The following is a 20,431-nucleotide window of genomic DNA, read 5'->3' as shown; positions in this document are numbered from 1 at the left end:
GAGTTTTCTTCCCTGTCAGAAGAAAGACTTTTTTTATTAGAAGGAAAGTGTTACCAACACTAGTTCATTTCCATTTCCCAATTTCCCTTAGGACAATTTCCAATCTACATCTGATGTACTCAACCCTTTTTCTGTTCATTATATATTATCTATATATTAAGAAATGGAGGCCATAAGTATCTATTTTCTTAAGGAAATATGGAAAACATGAATTTTCCTTGAAGCTGTCATTGTAGAGTCATAGAATCTGGTTTTTTTCCAGTTATAAAGGGATTTCCTTATGGATTATGATTATGAATGTAGAATCTGAATACTTAAGAAAGCTAATGATTCAGGAGTTCTGAAATTTTCTTTTTCTGCTGACTTGACCTTGGAAGAACCAATAAGAAGCTCCCACGATTTAAGCCACGTTACGACGTAGATGTCAAATCATTTGTAAGCCACGTTGTTGGTTGTTGTGGAAAGCGGCTCAGGATCAGAACAGAACTAAAGTCTTTCAATCGGTGTTCTCGCCTGTTGACGTACGCTTTTTTATTTTGTGCAGGCTGACTGCACTCTTCATCAAAAGGGATAGGGTTGATCCATTTGAAATATAGTTCATTATAAAAAAACGAAAATGAAGATATTTTTGAGTGCGGTTCTATTTTCAGTAGCTCTTTCATACATTTCGTGTGAAGATATTGCCACCGATGAAGGAGTTCTAGTGTTGAAAAATAATAACTTCGAGAAAGCCATCACAGACAACGAATTCATCCTAGTCGAATTCTGTAAGTATTTTCGGAAAATTGTAGTTTTTATTGAATTTGCGAGGTTATGGTGATCTGTCAAACTTGGGTTCATTTATTATTCGGAAAATATTATATATTGTAAATCTGCCAAGTATCATATCATTGACTAATCGTTGTTGTGATTATTTACTACCTTTAATTACCTTATAATATTTTTTCGTGATTTCCCTGAATCTGATTCCCTAAATCGATTTCTCATTATCAATCTGATGCTTCAGCCAATGCTAATGAGAATCTCTAATAACGGTACAACCGGCTTATTGTGTAATGATCAGTTTGTAACTATCGAAATTTAACGTTCCATTTGTATTTTTGATGTTTTTATGAAGTCCCATTTCCTCGATATATTTTGAATTTGATTTATTTTCTACAATTGCGACTAATATGGAATAAAAAGATCTTTGATGAACATGATGAAATCTAAATATGTTTCTTTATTTTTTATATTAGTTTGAGTATCAACGTGGCCTTCCATTTCTGATAATTCAGAATTTATCTTTCCTTCAATACATCTTATGGGTTTGTGGCTAGTTTGTTCGCAAATTCAAATATAATTTTATTCTCTACAAATCAATTATAAATTCAATCTATATGAAAAATTATACTGGTTTTTTCGGATACGGATATATGTTATCAAGGGCGTAGATTGTTTTTTTCTTGGGAAGGGGGTAATCGAAAAAAAAATTCAGGTTCAAATTTTTATGGAAAAATTTTGGTTCTTTGTCTTAGCGAGAATTCTGAAATTTTATATTTTGAGAGTTCCCCTCCTGTGTCCCCCATATCTACGCCTTTGTATGTTATAAAAATATGACTAAAATGCCACTTGTAAGATGAAAACATCTAAGCTGATGTGCAAGCTTTCAACCAAATTAGTGGTTAATGACCTATCATGGGAATATCCTTGACAAACTGTTGCCTTATGTTCCTTTTAACATCTTGCAGAAAATTTTCTTGAATTATAACTTTATCTTTTCAGTTTCATAAATCACGAAAATATTAAAACAAGATTTATTTATTACGTATTACAATTGAAACAAACATATTGTCTGGCTTCAACTAGTTTATTTTAATTTATACAATGATTTCATTGCTGCTTATTCAATTCATTTTTCCAACCTTAATTCAACTTCAGTTTTATTCATTTACTGGTTCACCCACGATGTTCAAATTTATTTGCCTTAAAACCGTGATGAAATTATTTCTATTATATGGTGTTATAAATTACATTTTTCAAAATTTCGTCCATATGAAAATTGACTACCAATATAGATAGGTAAGGCTAAAATATTTTATAAGTGTAGGTATACCTATTATACTTTGTGATGATAAAAGAGATATGTTCCAATATTATACGTTTGGTTGGTTGATAAAAATAAATATAAACATTTTTAATTTTCACAGATTTTTTATTAATTCAAAAATTGTTTCGTCGTCTAAGCGGCTTCATCAAGATTTGGTTGCATTCACTCTGCAATATAAATTTCCATTAAGTAAAGACTGAATCCATTAAATATATATGGTTGGTTTGTTATCTACATAAAAACAAATAATGTTAATATATCATTATCTGCTGGTGTTCATTTTCAGGCGTTTCAACACAAAATATCTATTGCAAACATTTAATCAAGAAATTATTTTCTGAAATTTGATTTCATTCATTGTATTTTTTATTACTGTTATTCGATAAATGCGTTTTGAAGAAAAAACAGATTGGGATTTTTTTTTGCCACAAGTACCACCAACTGCGAAATATCTGGAACAAACTTCATAGATATTTGCAAACAACACATATATACTTACTTTAAGGATATTTGTGCCTTCGTTTATGTATGGGGGATACATACCCTCCATAGGTAGTTTATGGTTGAAGTTGCATAGTGTAAGCTTCCAAGCTTTTAACCTCCTGCTGTGATTACTTTGCGTATAAGTTGGGGGCATATTCAAACTAGAAAACACCATCAAGTAATTGAATTAAGGTTTTCTTTTTTCAGGATATAAGATTTCAAAATAATGAATAATACGTAAAAGGCGAAAAGTTTTGACTTCTCATGCTTTTATTTCAAATAAGTATTCAATAGCTTTGAATTAGTTTCTAATATTGAAGTTAATAAACTTCAGTTAAGTCTTACACTCGAGTTGAAATAAATAGGTACTTTCATTCAGAAAAGAAACCGGGTTTATCAAAATATGAAGCAATATTAACGAAAAGTTACAACATTTGCTTATCTATACATATATAACTAACTTTGTGATAACGTTGCTACAGTGCATATTCGAACCATATTTTGTGGAAGTTCAGCATTTTCCGAAATAGATTTTTTGTAATGAAAATTGGTCGATTCATTGAGACTCTTAGGTGAATAACGATTCAAAGATTCAATGAATTCGTAGGACGAGCTGATAATTTCTTACTTTTGAGGTTAATTAGGAACGCCAACTGTTTGATAAGAACCCTTTAATCAGTACAGTTGCTGATATCTCTAGAAGAGAGTATCATGTATATACTTATAGTTATGCTGTAAAAAAACGCTCAATATGTGAATGTATTTCATTAATTTTCTTTGAATAATTAGTTTTAACAACATTTTTGACAATTCACATTATTAGTATGTCTAAGTAAGACGCATTTTTTTTTTAACTTTGCTAAGTGAATATTGGGAATGAAAAGAATTGATTTTCAATGCGAGATGTTGCAAGTAAAGCAAATAGGAACTCAACTACAGTGGAGGATTATCCACAGGTATCTTTCCCGAGATTGTCTTTCTTGATTAGTCATCCTAAAAAAAACAGTTAAACTTTCGATAAATCATATTTTTAAGAGTTATACTAACTTGATTTTATTCCAATTTCAATGAAATAAAACCTGAGCCAAGCTCACCCTAATCTAACTGTGAAAATCTATGGAAATCCATCCATTCCAGTAGATTCCGACATTTACGTGTTCCAATTATTTTGCCTAATCAACTTTTATCACCCACCTTTTGAGAAATTCATTCAATTTTAAGATAATATATAAATATAACGATTGCATCTCATATCAAGAATAACTGCTTAGTGTTGATTTGCTTTTATTCTTTTTAGACGCACCTTGGTGTGGACACTGTAAAGCTCTAGCTCCAGAATACGTGAAGGCTGCTAAGGCTTTGGCAGATAAAGAATCTGCCATTAAGCTTGGCAAAGTTGACGCTACTGAGGAGTCCGAACTAGCTGAAAAATATGGTGTCCGTGGATATCCTACTATCAAATTCTTCAGGAAGGGAGCTGCAGTAGATTACAATGGTATGTTTATTTCTATTTTCATATCTCATAGAAACGAAAATATTCGCTGTGATTGGTGTTCAAGATACTTATACATCGGTTTATAGGTGGAAGACAGGCTGACGACATTGTCAACTGGTTATTGAAGAAAACTGGACCTCCAGCCAAAGACCTCAAAACAGTAGAAGAAGCCAAGGAATTGATTGAAAACAACAACGTTGTCATCGTTGGTTTCTTCAAAGACGCATCAGTCGCTAAGGCAAAGGCATTCTTGGATGTCGCTGCTCAAATAGATGACCATCAATTCGGTATTACATCTGAAAATGCTCTTTATGAAGAATATGGACTTGATCATGATAGCATCTTGTTGTTCAAGAAGGTAAATGAATCTTACTGATATCTGCACATTTTATTTTATTTTATAATATGGATATTATACTTATATGAATTATAAATGTGATTGGATGTAAGCGGACAGTGTTAAGCAACAATTGCATAAGCCACAATTTGTTTAAATGTGAATTTTCCATTGTTACATTCTTATGAAGTTTAAAATTTGATTCTAAATTCAAATTTTGGCTCACACCATTTTTTCTTGACAAAGTATGATCCTTCAGAGGAACGTAAAAATAGAAAATTCAATTTTAAACAAGTTTCGGCTTACAAAATTCTTGCATAAGTGTCCAATTATAGTTCAAAATATCGATGGTTCTTAAGTGTATGAAATTGATTGCAATCCTTTCATTTATCATAATTTGTTATAGTTTGATGAAGGAAAAGTTGAGTATGAGGGTGAGGACACCATTGATCAAATCAAGAGTTTCATCGTCTCAAACTCTCTTCCACTTGTTGTTGAGTTCAACCATGAAACTGCACAAAAAATATTTGGTGGAGAAATTAAGAGCCATCTCATCTTGTTCCTCAACAAAGAAGAGGAACACTTCCAGAAAGTCAGTGATGCTGCTCGTTCAGTAGCCAAACCTTTCCGTGAGCAAATCTTATTCGTAACCATTGACGCTAGCGAAGAAGATCATCAAAGGATTCTGGAATTCTTTGGTTAGTTGATGTATACTTTTATTATTAAAATCTAAAGGGAAAGTTTCCCTTGAATCTTTCACAGTTTCTTGGGGGTGGGAGAGATTCTGGTTAATGAATTCTGACAATTGAAACTAATAAATTAGTTTTAAAAGAAATTCAAAGAAATTTGAAAAAATCGACACTGATTTGAGGTTAGGAAGCCTATCCTGTTTACAAAAGACAGATAAAACTGAATTTGACTACATGTTTGCCATCAGTGATTCGAAGACAAAAGGAGAATATCGAAAAAAAAAACAATATTACAGTGACAATAAATCTGATAGAGAGATATATGATAAATAATTATTAACATTTCAATATTGATGCAAAATTTCTTTTTGGATCGCATTATCAGAAATATAACAAGTATTTAATCATATGGTATTATTTCAGGAATGAAGAAAGAGGAAGTGCCTGCAGCTCGTATTATCAAATTGGAAGAAGACATGGCCAAATACAAGCCAGAAACCAATGACTTGACTGCTGAATCAATTAAGAAGTTCGTAGGAGACTTCTTAGATGGAAAATTGAAGCAACACTTGCTCAGTCAGGATATACCAGAAGACTGGGACAAAGAACCTGTCAAGACTTTGGTTGCACACAACTTCGACAAAGTAGCATTCGATACAGAAAAAGATGTTTTAGTTGAATTCTACGCCCCATGGTGCGGTCACTGCAAACAGTTGGTGCCAATATACGATAAGGTATGACATATGCCATAATTGGCATTTATATTTGAATTTTCTAGGTGTTCTCTTTATGAAATTGTCAATTGAAAATTTTAATGATTTACTCTGAACAACTACTAAATGCCCCTCAATGCATCAACAGTGTTTTAGTTTATATCATGGAGGATCTATTGTATGTTTTATTAGTTCGAGATGATGTTTATTTGAATCTAAAACAGGAAAGAACTACTCACATCTGTAGAACAAATGAGTAACTGTGGTGTGGGCAATTCCACTACTCTTTACCGAACCCAAAAACGTTATGGATATTTCTGCATAAAGAAAGAAACATTTAAGTATATTTTAACCCTTTAGCCTTTACTGGTACATAACAGGCCAATTGAAAAGTCCCCGGTCTATCATAGTAAAACACATTTTTTTGGCAAAATTCAATTTTATTATTCAACTTTTCAATACCATTTTTGTAGAGTTTGTCTTTCGCTTCAAAATAGGCCTCATTTTCGGCGATTACTTTTTCATTGGCGCTCAATTTCTTTCCAGCGAGCATTCTTTTGAAGTCTGAGAACAGGAAAAATTCGCTGAGGGCCAGATCTGTCGAAGCCCAATTCATGCAATTTTGCCATTGTTTTCATTGATTTTTGACACGGCACGTTGTCTTGATGAAACAGCACTTTTTTTTAACGTTTTCACCCTTTAAACCATCCAATAACGTCATATAATAATCGCTGTTGATGGTCTGGCCTTTTTGGTAGTAATCAATGAATATTATACCTTGTACATCCCAGATACTGATGCCATAATCTTGCCAGCTGACTGTTGTGTTTTTCCTCACTTTGGATTCGGTTCATCGTGTGCAGTCCACTCAGCTGACTGTCAACTGGACTCCTGACTGAAATGATAGAGCAATGTTTCATCCATTGTCACATATCGACTCAAAAATTCAGGTTTATTGCACTTAAACAGCTCCAAACACTGCTCAGAATCATTAACATGTTGTTGCTTTTGATCGTGAGCTCGCGCGGTACCCATTCTGCACATGGCTTTCTCATGTACAAATATTCGTGAATGATATGGTGTACACGTTCAGAAGATATCTTCACAATGTCTGCTATCTCGATCAACTTCACTTTACGGTCATTCAAAACTAGAGAGAGAGAGAAATAAACTTTATTGATTATTATAAATCAAATGGCTATCGACCTCAGTCTTCCAGCCGGTTACATGAATTCCTATTTTACAAAACATTTATATTGATTATAATGGTGATATTCTAAAGACATTAAGTACTTGAGTAATGCTGGTAATTTTGCTTGTGTTGTAGTTTCTTCATAGTAATGGTGTATCAGTGGTTCTAAAATATTTCTGTTCTGACTTGAGATAAATTTTTTGCTTAGTTTATTAATTCGATCAAATATTGGGTCAATATTCGTAGTATCATATAAAAGTTGCTTCGAAGGATTGTAAAGTGGGTTGTTCAAAACTATTTTGTGAACTTTTTTGATTTTTTCGTCGGTGACGGCCTCTTTTGGGCGTCCACTGCATTCGCCGTCTTCGGTGATCATTTCACCACATTTAAACTTAGCATACCAATCAATGATGATGGTTGATCTTCCTGGTGCACGACTGTATTTTTGATTCAAAAAGCAATATTTTTTATCAGCACACGAAATTATTTTTTTCCATCTTTTTTCAAATAACAAAAGTAGCTTCACTCACAACGCAATATTTCGCAAACTAATGGTCAGACTGCTGTCAAATTTTGACAAGTATCGTTTGTAGGTAGGTACTAACTAAGATGTCTAAAAACATGGTGTATGCTTTCGTCAATTTTTGAATGCAATGACATTCGACCAAACTGAGAATATTAGATTTATTTCGTGGCGTCGCCGCAATGTCATTCATTAATTAAAACCCGATCCTGGCCAATCAAAAGCGATGTGTAAACAAGTATGATCGTGGAAAGTCTTGAAACAAAACACAAAACGTTTACTAGAATGAATTCAAATATTTGAAATATAGAGAGAGTTTATTGGTGTTCTTACAATTTCAAGAATTGCTTACACAGGTCTTAACTATAATGAAAGATACATAGGTACAAAATGTCACAAAACTCATAAAGAATAAATAAAAACAATCTATCATCAATTGTTAATAGCGCTACCTACAGTTGACATAACGAAACTTAACTTATATTCTCAAAATTGGCAAAACAAAATTCAATCAGTCCATTCACCAGGTTTTTAGACATTTTAGTACTAACTAAAAATCATATGGATGCATATGCATTTTGTTTAAAATTTTTTTTAAACTAGTGGTACAAATATGTACCACTGAGCATTGCATTATTTTGTTTGCCTAGATGATTTCTGGTACGAATACTTACAACCAGATATTTGAATTCCAGCAAAAAAAATTTTTTCAATGAATTATGAAGTGCATTCGAACTATTTTGAACAATATTTGGCAAAGTTGAACTACTCCCAGTATTTTGCTTGTTAAAGTGTTAAACGCAATAAATAATTATCAAGAACAACAATAGGTGCATTGACACTTTCATCAAAAGAGAACATTTTAGATATCAAAATTTCCTAAACTACATCCATCTTTTAAAGAAAACAAATTAGAAAACATACAGTAATCGCTGTGAGGATGACCTATATCAAATTTTCCGAGCAGGTGAACCGGCAATTGAGTAAAGAAAAGTAATTAATTTCAATAAAAGCTGATTGCATATTCGCGACGATGAAGCATTGTGCCACACCCAATGGCGGAGCATTTCTTGGCTGCATAAACTACTTGGTAGTCTCTATTCGATTTGTCCATAATCTCACAGTTTGTATAGGTTCCATATGTTTCCACATGAATGCATTAAATTTATTATTTCATAACCTCAAATTGAGCAATTGTTTTGATGTTGAGGCGTATGGCCTAATTTGCTTCAACTTTAGTCTGAGTAAATGATGGCATCCGAATATTTATAATTTTCAGGTTGGTGAACATTTCAAAGACAACAGCGATGTTGTTATTGCCAAGATGGATGCTACTGCCAACGAATTAGAGCACACAAAGATCAGCAGCTTCCCCACCTTGAAACTTTATGCTAAAGAATCAAACAAAATTATTGAATACAATGGACCAAGAACATTTGAAGGTCTAGTCAAGTTTGTTGAATCGGGTGGTAAGGATGGTGCTAGCATAGAAGAACCTGTTGAAGAAGAGACTGAAGATGATGATACACCAAGGAAGGATGAACTTTAAATATGTAGTGATAAAAAATTTTTGTAAAATTTACTCCATGAGGTATAGCTTTATGAACTTAACTCAAGAAGTTTTAAGGTTGTTTTTATTGAATGTGTTTTTTAGAAACTCTTATTTTTTATATTTCGTGTCGCAGTGTTTCTTCCCAAAAGAATCTTAGATCTATATACATATTAACATTCCTAATGATACTTATTTATTTTTCATAACTTTCTGATGAATGTTTAAAAATGTTAATTTTCTGGGAATTTTCAATGGATTGTAAGATCTAAGTACAAATAAATATTAAAGTTAGTTTTTTTCATAATTCAAATAATTTTCAACCTGAACATGAAGATTTAAGACAAATTTTTTGAACGATATTTTTATCCTTTTACATAAAATTGAATTTAGTAGAACCAAAAATTTAAGCACTGAATAATTAAATGTCGAGAGGATAGGACAGTCCTGCCAACTCACCACAATTGAAAGAATTCCAACAATAATTGTAAGTGGACGGAGTGTCCCAAATTGGAGATACAAATGGAAATGAGAGATTCCTTGGATAATTTTAGACAAAAATGTCCTATAAACAAACCAGAAATATTTCTGGATCATAGTTTAAGATTTCATTCCATGAAATAACAATATACGAACAAGAGATTCACACCTATCATTCATAAATAATTAAATATCTTATTTTGGGATCGCAAAATTGGATGCACCTACATATAAAAAGCATAGTCTTATTTCACGAGATCAAAATAGGTGCATTAAAATATGGAAATAGAGGATAATAATGAAAATTAAAAAGGTGTATAGGTACTAAGTGTAATAAACAATAAACGTGCTCAACTGGATTCTTATGAATAAATGATGAAATAATTCAGGTTTCAGATTCTTTTGCTGAGTTTTGACTTCATCAAACGCTCAAACATTTCTTTTTCTTTGATATGATTGAATAAAACAATCATATGGACCATTATTTTCAATTTGAATAGATGTTGCAGACATTCTTGAGGCAAAAATGTTTAAGATTAGTGAATTTGATAAAAAAAAATCATTTGTGAAATTCGTTGAAATAAAAAAAATCATTTAATTAATCTTCCAGGAATTCATTTTTATTTGCCGTCCGCTCTAGAAGATGACTTTGCGGTTTCAGATTCTTCTGTTCAGTTTAGACTTTATAAAAAGCTTGAACATTTTGTTTTTTCTTTAAGGTTATCGAGTAAAACAATCGGATTATGGGAATGAACCATTATTTTGAATTCTAGTTCGCCCATGCCCAACACTTTCATATAAAAAATGAAAAATATTATAATATAATGGAATGTTGTATGAAATAAAAAACTTATTATATTATTTAAGAAGGATGACTTGGAAATGGTGGAATGGAATCGTTTCCCGTATATTCTGCATTCCATTCCGAGGAATCAACATTCTGATTGGAGAATTGAAAAGGAAAATAATCCAGAAGCCGCTCAAGTGGCAACGTTCAGCAATGCGAACGCCAACAAGCCTGATGAGTGCATGTGCTTTTTTAGCGTCAATAACTCGTAAACTGCACAATGAGGGAATTACAGGACATCTGGATATTTATAAGTATAATGCATAATGTGGCACTTTGGATGGTTTTTGATATATTAAGAGGGGTCTTACAATTTCAGCGATCAGTTCAAAAATGAATACGCTTTATTTTACGTTTGAGACACTTCGATTCATAAGAGGTTTTCATTATTTTTGATTTTAAAGAATTCGTCATTGCGAAAATTCCTTTTTAATTAATTTTTTTGGAATGGAGAAAAAAAAGATTAGATGAATTTTTTATTGAAAAATAAATATATATTCATGATATAACTGTAAGAAAATGAGAACCAACTCTATGTTCCATTTGAAATCCCGCACAAACTCAGCGTCGCTGTAGCGAGGATATAAATAGCGCCTCCACCCATTCGAGTTGATTGTTGTTTTTGAAATTCGAAGTAATATATTTTGTGAGCCAGAGGGGCAAATAAAGTTTAAGTTTGAAAAAGTGTGTTTTAATGAAAAGGATAGATTCCTTACATAACTTTCCGAGCAATCATTCATTTTTCCATGAATTTTCACATGAAAATATTATACAAAAAGTCTTGTCAAAGGCTGAAAATGCGGTTCTTCTAAAATAAAAAATAAAGACGTAAAAACATATTTCGAATTCTTGCACACCCATAGTAGAAAAGGACGGCAATGTTTCATATTGCTTCACTTGTCCCGAGAAGTGGTGGGATCTCAAAAACGCTGAGGAGAGAAGAGTAGTTGAGATTTGACATCTCACTCATCTCAGGAGAATGCCAAATGGTATAAACCCCTCTTAATTTAATTTGTCGGTATTCCTTCTTGTTGTTGCTCACCGAATTAAATCTCATTTGGTAATTTGAAATGCCGCCCTCAAATTTTGCCGTCCTAGATAAAAGTAGTCAATTGATTGAGGTGGACCCATGGACTTTCTTGGTCAGGAGGTCATACTCTATAAAATACGAAGAATTCAGAAAAATTAACCGGTGACAATATTTCCATGGGCGCCCGCAGAAATTTTTCTCAGGGGGGGCAAAATGAAAATTATTGAAAAACGATAAGGCGTCCATGATTGTCGTAAACGACATCAGTATTCCGTTTCTTTCTATTTCTGTATTTATATTTATCACCAGCGTCTATTCTCAATTTCAAAAGATCACTAAAATTGCCAGAGTTCTTGTTGCTCTTTCGTATAGGTTAGGTATATCGTGAGTTCCACAAAAAACTATTGTTTTTATAATCGGTAAATTTTTTCGTCTTTTTTCTGCAATACTTTTTTTCTTACCTTCATCTATTGAAGATAATATGTCAGGTTTTTCATTTGATAGCACATCAATAAAATTTTTAGCACAGACAGTTGAATAATTTTTGCCTGCATGTGTAAATCTTTGTATGGTCTTTTTATGAATGTGCCTAAAGTACTACCATGGATCACAGATGATGGAAATATTACACAGTATTTACACAGTGCACCTTTAAGGGCTCTGGAATGAACCATTCATTCATATTGATCCAGCCATTAATAAATAGTCTTTCATTTGGTCCAACATCTTGTCTAAAATAAGAAGTTGCTGGTGGCTTATATGGCATTCTTAGTAAATCATATTTTTGTTTGTTTTGAATAGATGAGAAAGCTATAAAATTTCCAATATCTGTTGATTGTCCAAAGTCCACCGCAAAATTTGGGAAAATTCAAGCCCGCATGTTGAATTTCGCTATATTCCTTTTTTTTGTATTGCTTCTTTATTAGTACTGGAGGAATGAGCCGCCATTTGTATATAAAGCTTAATATTTTTAGGAGACTAATTGCAATCGTCATCGGCAATTGATTTCCTTGGGAAAAATTTTCGAATATCCATATTTCCAAGGGTAAATCTATCATAAAAACATAAACATAAGTGAAAATGACTCTCAACAAAAAAAAAGGAACGGAGCAGTCTTTGGGCACTGCCGAAACTGAAAAATCAGCTTTGTAATTATTTATAGAACTTTGTATATAATAACGTAATAAAAAGTCACAGACATTAAAAATACTCTTTAATCTAAACACACTCTCAACGTGGTTTGTCTAGAATAGGAATACAAATGAAAAAATTCTATATGTATCCCCTTCATTTCCTACTTCTTCTCGAGAAAAAAAATATCTTGATTGGAGAATGGACAATTATTATTGAAATATGAGAGAAGCCGCATGAAGAATCCCACATCAAAGAAAGCGCCTAAAAAGAAGCCGCCCATAAAACGATCATCTGGTGACGTTCAAAGAAAATGCCGATTGCCGACACGCATATATATAATATGAATTTATAAACAAATTGACACGCATGGAGTGCTTTCGGTTCCATGATTTTTCTTCACCCAAGAAGTGCTCAACGCGCCTAAAAAAGTTTTCGATTAAAAAATACCTCTGCCGATTATTGTTATATGTTTAGTATGTAATTACATTGAAAACCGGAAAATTGTTGTCAATCCATTACTTTCCGTTTTTCCCTTTGGATTGAGAAAATAATATTGAGGGTGACGAGGGTCTTGTGCTGAAAAATGAGGCAATCAAAATCTCAGGGGGGGCCATGGCCCCCCTGGCCCCCCTGCGGGCGCCCATGAATATTTCCATTAAGCTGCTGTCTGGTTCTTACAAAATTTGGTATTACATGTGGATAAGGCTTACAGGAGACCACGCTGCTTACTCTATCTCAAGGTGGTATTATAAATAACTATTTTAGGCAACACGCATATTGAAGTTGGTATACTTTTCCGCTTCTACCAGTTCTTCCTGAAACTATCAATTTTACAAAAAAAAAGGTAGATACATAAATTGTAGGAGAAAACGAGCTGGCAAAGATTAAATTCGGAAAGAGCACATCGAAATCTATAAAATCACCAATTTTCAAAACTTTCCAAGTAATCCATTTTTTTCGCAACAAATGACTGGACTATACAGCTTCTGACTGAAATTTTGACTTCAGAGTAATATTCTACAAAATACATATGAAAATCTATTGAGAGGGACCACCACTACAAAATACATATGAAAATCTATTGAGAGGGACCACCACCACGTGACTCCCCAGTGCTTAGTTTAAAACGATAGAGTCTTCCCAAGAAGACAAGGAAAATAGGAGAAAATTAAATTTTCAGAATTAAGTTGTAAGAACAAATATGTTCTATTGTTGTCTGATTAAGGAAATATTTTGTTCTCTGAAAAAAGCTCTGGACAGTGAACGATAAACGGGTAAATGTTTTTAATTCCATAACTGTGATTTCACGGATCAATAAATATAAGTAGAAGTAAGGTGAAATATTAATGTATATACAGTTTCATAACAATGTTTTTAGGGAATTTTTTTATTTCAACTCAATAAAATTGAACATACATATGCACAGTATAAAACGAATCATAGATATATTCACAAAAAAAAATGAAACAAAAAAAATAGACAATTAATTTATAACAGATGACATTCAGTTATTGAAACTATGACTACTTTCTTATTGTACGCATTTTTACAGGCAAATCTAGCGTTACACAATAAATATCCAGTAAATTCAATCATTCGATTAAAAATACTTTGATAACGAACATGTATGGAATATAGTAGTAAAGAAATGATGGATTCTTCTTTGAAACTCATAGAAAAAGCTCTACGGTAATATTGTACAAAACAGATATCCAAATACCACTAAAACAGAAAACTTTTCTGTATTGACTTTCACAACTTTGATCAGAGTCATGCTCATAAACAAATAAGCACCTCAAATAATATCTCTGTATTCTAGATGGCTTCTTCCCATAAGAGAAATCTACTAATACAAGTTTTGATCTGATCGACAAGTAGAATTGAAAGTTATTATATGGACATTTTTCTCATCCAATCAGTCCTTGATGATGGCGGGGTGGACTGTCAGGCATAGCTGGGATAGGAACCTAACGCAGAACTACCTAAGTGATGTCCAGCATGGTGTCCTATTGAGTGTGTGCTTGCTATGTTTGAATACAGATTTGCTGTTGGATTACTCCAGTATGATCCTGGTGACGGAAATAGCGATGCTGAAAGAGAAAAGAGTGAATTAGAAACTATACTTCTCAATCAAGTTGAAATATTGGAACAATGATAAACAGGACTGTCTTCTTTCCAAGGTCCTAGAGATGGCGAACAAGATTTTCAAAATATAAAATTGCAGAATTCTCGAGAAGATGAAGAACGAAAATTTTCCCATAAAACCAATAATCATTTTACTTTCCTTTGAAATACACACGACAGTAAAAATTGGACTCTTTTACGGTTTATGAGTTTATAATCGTTTTCAAGATTAGTACTTTTATTGGACTACGAGCACATCTATGTCCTAGGTTTATTATTTTTCGTTATCTATCCCCTTTGTCGGCGTCGCCTCTTATTTGCCACCTGTGATTTTTGCATTTGTCATCGGAATACACTTCAGTGGCGACGCTAGGTGGAGTTCAGGGAGGGCCCAGGCCCCTAAAATTTTGCTGCCCCCCCCTTAATTTTGACATATTAAGGCTAAAATAATTAAAAGATTAGCTGAACTATAATTTCATTTCACTTTGGCCCCCCAAAAAAATTCCGGCCCCCCTTGGACACCCCTGTTTTTGAAAGCTGGCGTCGCCACCCGTTGTTTTCGGTTTTTTGTATCATTCTCGTCCCAAAATTTCAATATAGTTATCAAAAAACTGAACTGAGTGTTTCCAAATTGGAGGTAAAAATGAAAATGTCAGATTTCTCGGATCATTTCAAGAAAAAAAGTCCTATAATATGAGTCCGCAAACGCTTTGTTTTTGAGATACAGGCGTTAAAGTTCAAGTTTTTTCTCATAGAACCTTCCCTTTATATTCAACTTGAATTGGCATATACAGGGTGTTTCAAGTTCGACGACATTTTAGACGGGGCCGATTTGAAATCTGAAAATTCAGAATATGACATTGTTCATATTCTGCTAAAATATTTTTGAAGCAACGGCACTTCAAAAAAATCTTTTTTTTTTCATTTTATGTCTCAGATATTATCAAGATTTCTATTCTCAGTTACTCTTTGCTAAAATTATAGCGTTAGTCCTTATAGTTTTCAAAATATTAAGAAAAAACTGTAAAAAAGAGAGAATTTCCTTAGTCACAATTACGTGAATTATTTTTACTGTGAATATCCTATGCGTATACTCAATTCAGTTTCTCAAACTAGAATGATGTAGGAATATCGTGCATATCTTGAACTTGAGAAATATCATCACAGGGTGTTTCAAATATTGTTCCAAAAATTGTGAACAATATTTGATCATAACTTTCGATTTTCAAAGTAGAACCCTATTTTTTATGATTTCGTTAGATTCTACGGTGAAAAATAAGGGTAGTGTCCAAACATGATTATGTTCTCAAATTCAATAATTCAAGAGTTATTCGAGATTTTATGTATTTATGTTATACGTAGGGTCAATTTCATTCAATCTGTTTCTAGAGTGCGTTTCAAATCAGTATTCTATGATCATAGAAATTAAAATATGCACTTATTTCAAAGTGACAAGTGTACTCATTTCATTATTGAAGCTAGTAGATTATAATTTCACGATATGAATCCTCGTTATTCAAATAATAAAATTCTGGATCTATTCCATATCCACGGTGAATGCAACAGAATTGTTTCGAGAACTTGTCGAGCATTCAATCAGAAATATCCGCATTTGCCACCAATTGACAAGAAGATATTTCGAAAGTATGTTTCAAACTTTCTGTTACTCCCTTTTCATCACCACACTGATTTTTTTCCTGAATTCAAAAAATTTATTCTACCGCTTTTTTATATGAATAGAATTGGAACACAGGAGACCTGCATGATTTTATCTCATTTGGTAGGTACAGGTTTTTTCTTCTAGGTAGGTAGGTACTCCAGTATAATAAAGTATGAAACTTCCTTTCAAGCAGATAAGGAAATTTCTGATTTGAAATTCGATGAGTTCTACCAATAATTCTAATAAGTAATAATTCTATTGCATTCATCGTGAATATGGAATTAGATATTAATAATACACGTGCAGAAGTTACTGATATTCTTCCAAGAGTTCGAAATGAACGTGTGGTAGAATGAGCCTTCTGTACGAGTTTTAAACATCATTTTCCCGAATTCACTGCCTTTTCATTGAAATCAACGGAAATTTCCATAAATATCTATTAGTGATTTTTGCATCGAAAAATGTTGGTTGGCAGAACAGTTTTCTGTATCACAAATTTGACAGATAATAGAAAAATCCGTTCCAGTCTATTTTGTTTCACAAGATGTGCCGGAATGAACTGATTTGCCATATAATTAGAGAAAAGTAGGTATATTCAGAATTTTGTCATTTGAGTATCGGAAATTCAATTCGTGAAATCAAATTAGTGTAGCTTTGATAATGAAAACACCTGTCACATGTTAAGTAATTAGATATTTAAATTTCTATGGTCATAGAGTATGATTGCTAGTCTATCTGGAAACAGATCGAATGAAATTGACCCTACGTATAACATAAATTCATAAAATCTCGAATAACTCTTCAATATTGAATTTGAGAGAATAATCATGTTTGGACACTACCCTTATTTTTCACCGTAAAATCTAACGAAATCATAAAAAAACAGGCTTCTAAAATCGAAAATCGAAAGTTATGATCAAATTTTGTTCACAATTTTTGGAACAATATTTGAAACACCCTGTGATAATATTTCTCAAGTTCAAGATATGCACGATAATCCTACATCATTCTAGTTTGAGAAAGTGAATTGAGTATACTCACAGGATATTCACAGTAAAAAAAATTCACGTAATTGTGACTCAGGAAATTCTCTCTTTCTTACGGGTTTTTCTTAATATTTTGGAAACTATAAGGACTAACGCTATGATTTTAGCAAAGAGTAACTGAGAATAGAAATCTTGATAATATCTGAGACATAAAATGAAAAAAAAGATTTTTTTTTAAATTCTTGTATAACCGGGAGTGCCGTAGCTTCAAAAATATTTTAGCTGAATAGGGTATCATGAAGAATGTCATATTCCGAATTATCAGATTTCAAATCGGCCTCGTTCTCCAGAAACGTCTAATAGGCCGTCGAACTTGAAACACCCTGTGTATTCCTGCAAAACTGCAGGGTGATATTTTTTCTGGGAAAGATCCACTTCTTTCCTCCAGAACTATTTTTTGGTGAAACAGTGCTAGTTTAGAAAAATTTAAAAAGAAACTCTCCAGTACTACACTGCAGCCTACTACTATACTCGTAGTTTTGTCGTATCTGCTATCGATTTAGAGAAAAAAATTTCAAACAGCTCTCTAGTAATCCTCAGGAAAATCCAAGTTATTGTAAAGATCCAGTTAGTAAGCTGTGATAAATAAATTAATGATAAGCTTATTTACCCACTCTGTAGCTAAGATTGATAAAGACTACAAGAAAAACCCTGTATCTGGAAAACAAAGCATTTGTGGGCTCATGTTTATGGGAATTTGTAATACATAAAAAAGTTGTTTTAAGTAATTTGGTTTAAACTTCGATATCAAAAATTTGAGACGAAATGAATTTCAGACCATCCTGAAAAACTTTGGTTACTTGTCTGTCTGTCTGTGTGTCCGCACATTCTTGTAGCAGGCAGCAGCCTTAATTTCAACAATTCTCATCTGATTTTAATGAAGTTTAGTATGGGATTTCAGTTAGTCCATACGATTTTCAAATTTACCTGATGAAGATTGGTCTTTAAGAATGCGCAAACGTAAAATTCCTGGTTTATCCATTTCGTGTTATACCAATTCGATATTGACGAAAATTGAGTTGGATTGTAAGTAGTTTTGTAAAAATTTTAGCTCTTTTGTATGAAAGGTACGCCTTGCCCATGCGCAAAATTGAAATACTCAGAATCTGAATATTTTGCTTTCTTCTTGTTTTATATTTGATGAAACTTACGGAAATAAGGGTACTCGGGTTGGACATTAAAAATTCTATATGAATTTTAGCGTTTTGATTATACGGTGTGCGTTGCGCATGAATAAATAAGATCTTTTCAGGAGATAAGAATACTCTTATCTCCTGAAAATATCCGATTTATTCTAATTTATTTCGGTCTTGACAAAAATTACTTACTATGGAGGGTTGATTTTTTTGGAACGAAACACGAATAAGTATTGTACCCAGTGGCGTACCCAAGGGGGGGGTAAGGGGGATATATCCCCCCCCCCCAGAAGGAATATCCATTATATGTAACAACCTTATATATCACAATCTTATTATGAGTAAGCAAAATTCTTTGGAAAACTTCTTCAAAAAAAGGAAAAATCGAAATTTTTTTTTCTTTATTCCCCCCAAAGCTTATGTCTGGGTACGCCACTGATTGTACCCCATTGGCAGAGATTCTTTATTTCTGATATTTTGAATTTAATGTGGATCTCAATTGATATTTTTTAGTAAGACTTTTGTTTTTGTTATTAATTCCAAATATAAAATATTTATATGCAAATGAAATTTTTTGAATGGAGTTCGTTAAATTTTTGTCCATGAAAACTGAACATATGGTTAATTATTCGGTTTTGTTCAATCATCGTAGCCTTTCAGCAGTATTTAAAGACCAATGCACCAGATTATATTTCGAGAGGGTGATTGTTCCAAATACGAGTACCTACATTTGAGAGTAATTCATTCCCTCAATTAGAGTCCAACTAAGACTGTTGTCTATCCGCCACTTTTGTGAATACGTTATTGTATTTTTTCAAATTCAATCTTTAACTGGTGTTTGAAGGAGTGGAAATAACACTTTCATCCCCCTAATGGCGTAATGCCTTGATTGTCCATTGTTTCGCCCCCTACGCAAAGAACTCTACCCGTCATTTCATGCGCCCCTCCCTCAAATAAGGATATTGTTAACAAACTGCCCTAATGGATGTTGCTCCTTGTATGAAGTTGACCAGATGAGTCAGCCCGAAATATTCTGATTTTTTTTCCAGATAGCATCAATTGACGGAGAAATATGGATTAGAATGTGTGTTCACGAGAGCTTGTGTTATGATTTTATGAAATTTGAACATAACTGAATTGAAAATATGTATATCTTTTATGAACATTGTGTGCTACATTCTTGAGGAAATTTGATATTTTTTTCTACAATTATTTTTGAATATTCACTTTTTCATTCAGAAAGTGTCAAAAACGATATTAGCCAATTGGCTGCCACGGCTAGGGTTGCAGTTTGCAGCACCATATACTTTTTATGAAATTTTCCAGGATCAGTTTGCACGTTTGTGGCTGACTGTCCTAGATAACTTCACGAATTCGATCTTTAAGGTATTGAATCGATTGTGGAGCTTTGTCATAGATGTCATAGATCTTATCTTTCACGTGGCCCCTAAGAAAAAAGTCCAAAGGTGGTGGGTCATCAATTGTAATAAGTTATCTATCTACTTGATATACTCCCGAAACTATGGTGCAAAATTGAAACAGAAGATTCGGTCTAAAAAAAAAATAAGACTTTCCCAATACATCTTTTCTCAAATGTTGTGCATACTACATCAGGGTGTTGAATATGAAAAATTAAAAGTAATTTTTATTCATAACTTGTACAATTTCCAAAAATTTCGATTGAACTTGAAAGAATGCTTGTGTCCAATCACTGCTTTACTTCGAAAAAAAAAGACATTTTCAGTTGCCACCAGTGGCGTACAAGGATCTCTTTTCTCTGCTATTTTTACGCCACTGGTAAAATCAGAAAAATTATGCATCGTGTACAAAATTCATGGGAAAGTGTCCATTTTCGTTTGAATATCCAGTTGTTATTTGGATCAGTAATTGGTATTGTAAAATTA

The 20,431-nt window shown here is 32.8% G+C and overlaps 2 protein-coding genes across 2 annotated transcripts in view; one reads left to right on the top strand and one right to left on the bottom strand.

Annotated features, from left to right (window-relative positions):
• Positions 1 to 435: 435 nt before the first annotated feature.
• Positions 436 to 9,365, top strand: LOC123673962 (protein disulfide-isomerase). Its single transcript, XM_045608745.1, has 6 exons — positions 436 to 767; positions 3,870 to 4,067; positions 4,154 to 4,425; positions 4,811 to 5,102; positions 5,517 to 5,827; positions 8,801 to 9,365. Exons 1-6 carry the CDS (start codon positions 617 to 619, stop codon positions 9,068 to 9,070), a joined length of 1,494 nt encoding a protein of 497 aa, XP_045464701.1. The 5' UTR covers positions 436 to 616; the 3' UTR covers positions 9,071 to 9,365.
• A 4,571-nt stretch (positions 9,366 to 13,936) lies between these two features.
• LOC123673959 (transcriptional regulator ERG homolog) overlaps positions 13,937 to 20,431 on the bottom strand; it is a 46,756-nt gene continuing 40,261 nt past the window's right edge. Inside the window, exon 6 of the mRNA XM_045608742.1 lies at positions 13,937 to 14,651. Within this exon, the coding sequence (XP_045464698.1) occupies positions 14,506 to 14,651 (146 nt within the window). The 3' untranslated portion in view covers positions 13,937 to 14,505. The remainder of the gene's footprint in view (positions 14,652 to 20,431) is intronic.

The sequence above is a fragment of the Harmonia axyridis genome, chromosome 2, assembly GCF_914767665.1.
Source record: "Harmonia axyridis chromosome 2, icHarAxyr1.1, whole genome shotgun sequence".
In the NCBI taxonomy this organism is placed as follows: Eukaryota; Metazoa; Arthropoda; class Insecta; order Coleoptera; family Coccinellidae; genus Harmonia; species Harmonia axyridis.
This window is presented reverse-complemented; position numbering and strand designations above follow the sequence as displayed.

Excerpts from the sequence above, each read along its gene's own strand:
- LOC123673962 (XM_045608745.1), top strand. The coding sequence starts at position 617 with ATGAAGATATTTTTGAGTGCGGTTCTATTTTCAGTAGCTCTTTCATAC. Across the intron at positions 768-3,869 it reads ATTCATCCTAGTCGAATTCT|ACGCACCTTGGTGTGGACAC; the intron begins GTAAGTATTTTC and ends TATTCTTTTTAG. Across the intron at positions 5,103-5,516 it reads AAGGATTCTGGAATTCTTTG|GAATGAAGAAAGAGGAAGTG; the intron begins GTTAGTTGATGT and ends GTATTATTTCAG.